This window comes from Triticum dicoccoides, chromosome 7A (genome assembly GCF_002162155.2).
Source record: "Triticum dicoccoides isolate Atlit2015 ecotype Zavitan chromosome 7A, WEW_v2.0, whole genome shotgun sequence".
NCBI lineage: Eukaryota > Viridiplantae > Streptophyta > Magnoliopsida > Poales > Poaceae > Triticum > Triticum dicoccoides.
In genome coordinates this window covers 294,732,145-294,740,755 of record NC_041392.1, presented here as the reverse complement: position 1 = coordinate 294,740,755, position 8,611 = coordinate 294,732,145, and the positions used below count along the sequence as shown (strand labels likewise).

Here is an 8,611-nt window from a genome sequence, read left to right as displayed (position 1 = left end):
GGCTAGAGAATAAAAAGTTTACCTTCAATTCAAGCATGTGTGATCAAATATTTGATTTGTTGCTAAAAAATAATTACATTAGAGTTCTTGATCACCATGTGAAGCCATCAATCGAATGATGAATGTATTGCAAGTTGCATGATTCATCCAAGCATAATTTTGAGGATTGCAACATGTTTCGTCAAATAGTTAAATCGGCCATTGATAAAAGACGATTAAAATTTGTTGAAACACCAAGAGATGACCAGTCTATTGCGATTGGTCCTAATGGAATAAAAATTGAATCGACTTCTTCAAGATGATTACTTTAAAGATGAGAAGGTAAAAATTATAGGTGATGGGATCAAGTTTTCAAGTAAAGAAGTTGTTTAAGAGCACAATGAAAATATTCTTGAAGGCTTGAGTTCTATCGAAGATACAATGAAGACGCCAAGGACTGGGGGGCAACAAAGCAATCCAAAGATCAATGCAAGCAAAACCAAAGGAGATACATGCCGCAATAAGAACAAGCACAAGAAAGCCAAGGTCACTTCTGCACAGTTATTAGATAAATATCAAAAGAAAAGTGAAGAGAGTGGTGCTAATCGACCGAGTAATGCAAAAGCATCAAGATCACCCCCTAGGTGCAAATCCGAGGATTGGTATGGGCAAAGCAAGAATTTTAATGCAACGTGTTCACATCCTTATTTTGGGCCGCCAATGCCAATGTCTTGGATGCCTCCCTATGCTCATGTAGATCGATATTCATCATGGGAAATGTATGATACAATGGCACATTCTCCATCATATTTTAGACCATCTCACCATTATTATTCAGCTCCAAGAAGATCAATGTTCAGTGAGCAGTCATATGTTCAAAACCGTTTTAATAAGAAAGAATCAGTCCAGAGCTCAAGAAAGAAGAGAGAGGTGATCGAACAAGTATATCAAGTTAAAAAATATGGTCGCAAGAGTGCCAATTTAGATTTGATCTTAAAGGATAAAGAGCCAATTAAAGTGTTGACATTGGCTACTAAGGGCAATGAGATGAAGCAATCAATTGTCGAGAATCAAACTGCCAAATCTGAAGAAAGGAGTTGAAAGTGCACAAGGTAAAACAAGAATTGCCATAAGTTCAAACAAAATCATAGCCAGGGCGCTCACTCGGCTTATCGTATTGGTAAAAGAAGAAATTACAAAAATATAGTGCACAAGAGCTTGAAGAGAGAAACATGGCATGGGTTCCCAAAGGAAGTAATCAAAACAAGAGTGATGTGCAAGGTTCCATTGCAAGAAGTGCCACCGAGGTAAAGAAGGAAAAATGTGAAAATTATGAATGACCAAGCCGAAGGTTTCAACGTCTTCGGTGCACACATTATCCACATTCTCCAACTATGTCATTGATGCCGATGACATGGAATTCATCCTCAGGTATGACTAGTTACCCTCCATGGAATTATTTTGATCCATGGACGCAATATAACTTTTTTTGGGGGGAAAATGGACGCAATATAACTTCTTACAACATGCAAGGGTTTTACCTCATCAGCATACATTCGATTAGTTGTATATTGTTGCTAATCAAAGTGGCTGATATATAACTATCGCCCTAACCAAAGACATTGACGATATATAACTATCACCCTAAGCACATATAAATGGACGATGCAGTGTTGACATCGTCCTTAAACCAAAGTCTTGCGAGTTATTTTCGGCCTGCAAGCTTTGCCGAAAACAGGTGGGTATATGCTGACACCAGATTTTGGCATGGCACAAAACCCATATAAGATGGCCTTGGATGAAAAAAGTTTCAACATCAAAGTTCTTCGTCTCGTTGAAATGGACGATTTTGATATAAAAATCGTCTAAATCCGAGTTCGTATGCAAAAATTAGAACCATCGGGATGCAGCTCTACCACGAGGCAAAAAGTGGCGCGAGGCACCAGACACGATGTCTGATGGGTTGCGCGAGCAATTCGGCCCTTAAGATGACCTCAAATCAAAAAATGTTCAACAGGAAACGTGTTCATCTTGTCGAAACGGTTAAACTTTCTTTTGGGCACATCTTCATCCGAGGTAGTATTTGGACTGAGAAACACAAAATCGATTTACTGTCTCAGACATACCTAATCCGAGTTCGGCTAATTTTGGAAGGATTTGAAGGAGATTTGGAGTCATTTTCTTGTACGGGAAGACCAACTGCCTCATAAATAGATGAGAGATGACGGCTGATTAAACAACACATAATCGACAAATCAATGTATCATCTTTTACCTTTATTTTTATCTTCTCCCTTGTTTTCTTGTTCTCATTCTTCGTTGGTTCTTTTTGTTGCGGGACGGCGAACCTCGAGGCCCTAGGGGCAATCAGGTCGATCTAGGACAGCTCATAGCCGTTGTGCGCCTTGATGGGGTCTCTCTCAGGCGTGTGCGGTTTCGGGTCCACAAAAATGCCCGTCGGATTGCTTGCATATCGCGCTTTTGGACGGGTCTCCTTCGACGTGAGCTACGATGCATCACCCTTGGTGTTAGAGATACACGGTGACGTATTTGTGTGCGAACAAGATAGAGTTAGGGCAAGGCCAACGCGCCACCGTGGATAGCTGCTCCAGCTATCCACCTAGGCACGGATGGTCCAAAACAGTTCGACGTGTTGCCTGAAGATTAACACAGATGCCTGCAGAGGAGGCCGGCTCCTCCCTGACCAAAGAAAGTTGAGCATGTACTGGTATGGAGTAGGCATGCTTTCAATCCATGCGATGAAAAGAAATAGGAAGAGAAAGAAACCGTGGACCATAATGAGGCAGCTACTGCATTGGGTGTTTATTTCATAATACTACTGCTCAGCGTATTTTATCTAGGTGGAGAGGATGGGGCAATACCCTACGGGTGCTTCCATTGCTTGTGCCCTTATAGGTAGATCCTTTGAGTATTCTCAGAAAAAGAAAAGAAACAAACACTATACTGATAGGCAACTGATGTATGTGTCTACTGTAAACACAGAAATGGACATGTCTGGCTCCACCAGAGTGTGTGTGCATCGATCCCATTCGTATCCAGTGGGGACGCCGAGGCAGACATACAGCGGCTTTACAACGATGGCAACCACACCAGCTACCAACCTGATACACCTCATCCGACCCCGTCACTGGATCACCTCCTTATCTTCTCCGGCTGTGCGCTACTACTACTACCGCCTACCGGCAATGCTTATCCCTGCCCCGTCACCGCCGTAAAGGCGCTTGCTTCCTTCCTTCCTTGAGCAAACTGCGTACAAAAATGACAGTTGATCTCACGCTTACTCAGGTACGTGCGCGAGAATATTCCGTGCTTAATTAGTTTGATAATCCGATACCGTATGAGGACGGAAATAAATGACGTGTAGAAGCTTGGCGGTTTGTGATGGGATCGGCCAATTTCGTGCTTGATGTCGTCGGCGATGGCGACGGTATAATGGTTATCATGTATTCAATCAGTGGGAGCTGAGATGGGTAATAACGACAGGCGCAACTGGACGAGCTGAATTAGGTAGGCTGCCTGTGGCTGGTGTTTGTTTTCCTTTCCGTTTCCTGTCGTCTTCTCCTTGCGGCGCGGGGCCCGGGTGACATGACGTGCATGGGAGTGGGTGATGGTTGGTTGGTTAGCTATAGCTGCTGACGTTGGGCCGGTGGCCTTGCTTCTTATCCATCTCATCTCTTTGGAGTTTCTTGGAATGGCAAAGCTGCCTCGACTAACTAGCAATAGCAAAGGCCTTCGATGGGTGGGTGTCTGCCGGTGCCGGATCATGCTTTCTGTGTTGCTTCTTTGGAAAAAACACACAATTCTAGTTTGTTAAACAAACGACAACTAGGTGGTTGCTACGTAGCCTTCTCATAGCAACTTCAATACGTCGATCCAAACAGACGTACGTTTTGTCATTTTTTGTCCATTTAAATCGACTCGTTCGTCTCTTTTGCATTTGGGTTGATCGTGCGTCCAACGCATGGACGCATTCGTTCTCACGGCCGGCCTGCATCTATTTTTTATTTTTTTACAAACATACACACTTTTGGCCCTAGTTCACATAAACCAAAATACAAATATATCATACTTTCACAACCAAAAAAATATCTCATAGTTTAGAAGACAAATCAAATTTAAATTGTCTCATATACATTTTAAAATAAGATAGCCGATAAATATATTGGTTGCCAACGTGAGCCCACATATGCTCAATCAAATCATCTTGCAACTGAATGTGAGTTTGCCAATCATGCATTTGATGATAAAATTTGGTGAACTGTGCATTCGTTGCCATTCCTTCATGCTTAGGCACAACATTTTCATTCTGAAATTGAAACCCTTTGTCATAGATATGTTTCCGACACTCATCCTCTACGATCATATTATGCATGATCACGAAGTAGTCATCACCTCCCACAATTTTTTGGTACTCCAAGTTCTAGGAGGATACCGAACGATGCCCCATCGAGATTGAAGAACATCAAAGGCATGCTCCACATCCTTCCTAGCACTCTCTTCCTCTTGGGCAAATCTCTTCTCTCCTGCAGGGTTGGAGATTGTCTTCACAAGAGTAGTCCACTAAGGATACATGCCGTCAGTTAGGTAGTATCCTTTGTTGTAGTGGTGGTCATTGATCTCAACATTGACCTCCGGGCAGCTGCTTTCTGCAAGCTTAGCAAACACCGAAGAGCGTTACAGCACGTTGATATCATTGTGAGACCCGGTCACTAGTAGAAAACAGGGCTTTGGTCACAGCACAATATACACATTAGTCCCGGTTTCATTACGAACTGCTAAAGGCATTAGTCCGGGTTCAAACGGGCTCTTTAGTCCCGGTTTGAGACACGAGCCGGGACAAAAGGGCATCGCACCCTTTAGTCCCGGTTCGTGTCTCAAACCGGGACTAAAGGGCCCGTTTCTCAAACTCTACACCCACCACCACCCCCTGTATCACCATTTCAGTTTTGAAAAAAACAAAAGAAAATGGTAAAAGCTTCAAAAAATAAAATCCTTCGAGATGTAGTTATATTACTACATCTATTAGTTAGGAAAATTAAAAAACTTAAATTTGGACATATTTTGCAAAAAGTGTCATGAAAAAGTATAATGGCTATAACTTTTGCATACGATGTCGGAAAAAATATATAATATATCAAAATGTTCAGCACGAAAATCTGCATCCGATTTTGACCACCTACGGCCTGTTTGCAAAATTTTAGAATCCTCAAATTCCAAAAGAAAAAAAGATATGCTTAAATTTCAGTTTTTTTGAATTTTGGTTAAATCTGGTCAAACTACTATCTACTGTTCAAAAAGTATTAGTGTTACAACATAGTTATTCAAGAATATTAGTGTTACTAAATAATTATTTCAATTTTTTTGAATTTTGGTCAAATCTGGTCAAACTGTGGTCAAATTGTGGTCAAACTATGGTCAAACTACTTACACAAGAAATAGTAGTGTTACTAAATAATTATTGTTTTTTAGAATAATAGTTTCCAACTCAAACAGTGAAACGTGTGACTTCATGCTCAAGCTAAACTCCCAAGGGTTAATAGGATTGACATCTTACTATTGTCAGGGAAACAACAAGTGCAGACTTGGAAATGAGGGGGAATAGAATCCTGAAGTTAAGCGTGCTCAGGCTGGAGTAGTGAGAGGATGGGTGACCGGCCGGAAAGTTAGATGATTTGGAATGCTGAGGGGTGATTAGAGATTAGAGGTTAAATTGAGCAGTGATGAGGGGGTGATTAGAGATTAAATTGTAAAATAATTTTAAAATCGGGAAAAAAATTCAAAAAAATCGTAACATTTCCTTTAGTCCCGGTTGGTGCCGGGACTAAAGGTGGACCTCCAGACAGCAGCCACGTGGAGGGCCTTTAGTACCGACCCTTTAGTCTCGGTTTCAGAATCGGGACTAAAGGCCCTCTAGAACCGGGACAAATGGCCCTTTTTCTACTAGTGGGCTATGCCGAAGAAGGAGTGCCAAATTCAGAGATCTTGTGAAGCCACGGCCTCGAGTATGACAGTGCAAACTTTGACATGGCCCTATACTTCCCCTGCCAAGCAGAAGGACAGTTCTTCCACTCCCGATGCATACAATCTTGGCCGGTGCAGAGCCTCGCGCCTCGCCTAGACCTGGTAGCAGGCCTGTCGACGTCCAGCGGGCATGACGGTGTCCGGCGAGCGAGGTCCCCGTGCTTGGATGGTGCAGGCAGGTGAGAGCACGGGTCGAGGGGCGGTGGCGGCGAGGTCAGGGGTGCTGCTGCGGCGGTGGGGAGCGGCAGTGGTGGTGGCGGCGTTGGAAGGTGGCGTGCTGCGGGAGGGGGGTATGTGAGTTCAGACGGCTGGCCACCGTGCTGGCTATCGTTCGGAGGAAGATGGAATGGTTAATATGCCACCAACTAGCGGGCCAGGTGAGGATAAAGGTGTGTGTCATGCGCGTTCGTTTTGTGTCTGCGCCTACGCAAAAACGGCTTAAATTTGAGCAGAAAATGGATCGCACGGCGGACAAAAAGACGAATGCACGTTTGTTTGAATCGACGTGTTGAACCGATTTTTATGTCGGTTTTAATCCAAACGAACACACGTGGACGAAGTGAGGCGGCCCGTTGGAGTTACTCTCATTACCTCGTACATACGCCCGTTGCAGCAATCTTTCTTTTTCCTTGCACCTGTAGCATGGATCTTCTTTAAGAAAAAAAAGCAGCGCTGCTACACGGACGACAGTTTTACAGCCGACGCCTGCACGATCCTACTTGGCAGCATCAAAAGCAAGCGTGCAGGCAGGAATCACTGTTGGGGAGGGATGCATCGTTCGCAGATCGTGCGTGTAGTGTCGTGTGTAAAGCAATTTCGAAAAAAAAGTACTTCACAATTGGTGCCGGTATGATGAAACTATAAGGGAAAGATAAAAAAAGTTCCGCACACGCCAGCCTTTACTGCTCCAATCTTTCAGCTTTTATCTTTTTAGGAAAGGTTCCAATCCTTCAGCCGTTTTTTTAGAATCCAATCCTTCCGCTAGCTCCAATGGGCAAAACCTATTTGACGCTGCAAGCGTCGGTTTCTTCGTTTTTCTGCAAACCAGCGCCTGCAGGCGCTTTAATTGGGCGCGGCCGGTTTAGCTCTTTCGCTCGCGTATTCAAAGCGAGGTAACCACCCCGTCACAAGACCTTGCTGCACTTATGTCCATCACTTGTTTTAGTTATCATCTTTTCTTTTCTTTTTCTATTTTGGTTTGTTGTTTTTTTCTGTTTTCTGTTTTTGTTTTTCTTCTTCCTTGTTTGATGTTTTTGTTCAAATCCATCCACATTAAAAAAAAATTATGAACTTTTTTCTAATTCAATGAACTTGTTTCAAATTTAATAAAAAAATTCAAATTCAATGAATATTTTCCAAATTCAATGATTTTTTTCCAAATTTGATGAATTTTTTTCAAGATTGATGAATTGTTCCTTCAAATTTGTGAACTTTTTCAAAATCGATGAACTTTTTTCAAAACCGATGATTTTTTACGAAAATGAAGAACTCTTTTCCGAAAACAATGAACTTTTTAAACTTTTTCCAAAATTGGTGAACTTTTTTATGTTTGTGAACTTTTCTTCAAAAATGATGAACTATTTCTCAAAATCGATGAACATTTTTTAAGTTGTGAACTTTTGTCTCAAAATCAATGAATGATTTTAAATTAACGATTTTTAAAGAAAAAATCTAAATTATAAATAAATAGCACGGCTATAGTTCACATATTGTTAGCGCTATTAAAATCACGGTTGTTCAGCTAAGCATGAAGAAGGCTTGACTTCGCGCGATGCGAGCTCGATTCCTAAAGCAGCTCCCCAATTTTTTGTGTTTTTATGTCGATTTTTTGTTTGTTCGCTGCGCCGAACAGGGGCTCCCGCTCCAAGGCTCCAATGTGCAATTCTTCTTGAGAAACGGCTACGGCCTGGTACTACTACTACAAAAGTTGTAGGTTATCTCAGCCCACTTATCATCCACGGCCCGGTAACGCCCATTAGCTAAGCTTCCGGTAACACCCCCATTAGCTAAGCTTATACAGTTCGCACAACATGACGGGGATAAGCCCATTAGTCCAAGCACCTCCGTCAGCAGTAAAATAAACAACCCTCGGCCAAACAAGTCCTTCGGAAACAGTTAAACCAAATAGACAAGCTGTGAACATAAACAGAGCTAGAGGAGCCATGTGCCACGACTGTGCTAAATCATTAGTACATTATGTGTCTTTCGGGCCACCCTTCTTTGCAGCCTCAGCAGCGGCCTTCTCTGCTTCAATCTCAGCAACATACTCATCGATCTCCTCTTCCTCAAGCTGGCGAAGACCATCTTTGTGCGTCATCACAGCAATCTCAATGTTCTTGCCACCACTCTCGACAACCTACAGAGAAGGGGGGAGATCAAATCAGTGTCATTTCGACAATATAAATGGAAGACAAACCAAATATTTAGGCTGAAGATACAAGAGGATATGCATTTCAACATACAATTAATTGTGATCAAATTATAATGTTAATTTGAGATGTTATCTTAGATGGGAAAAACTTGAGATATTATTCAAGGCAGATTTAAGCTGAAAATACAAGAGGCTATGCCACTCTCGACAACCTACAGAG

The 8,611-nt window shown here is 42.3% G+C and overlaps 1 protein-coding gene across 1 annotated transcript in view; it reads right to left on the bottom strand.

Annotated features, from left to right (window-relative positions):
- Window positions 1–8,000: 8,000 nt before the first annotated feature.
- The window catches only part of LOC119329668 (proteasome subunit alpha type-7-A), a 4,675-nt gene continuing 4,064 nt past the window's right edge, over window positions 8,001–8,611 (bottom strand). The window contains exon 3 of the mRNA XM_037602735.1: window positions 8,001–8,376. Coding sequence (XP_037458632.1) covers window positions 8,215–8,376 — 162 coding nt within the window. The 3' untranslated portion in view covers window positions 8,001–8,214. The remainder of the gene's footprint in view (window positions 8,377–8,611) is intronic.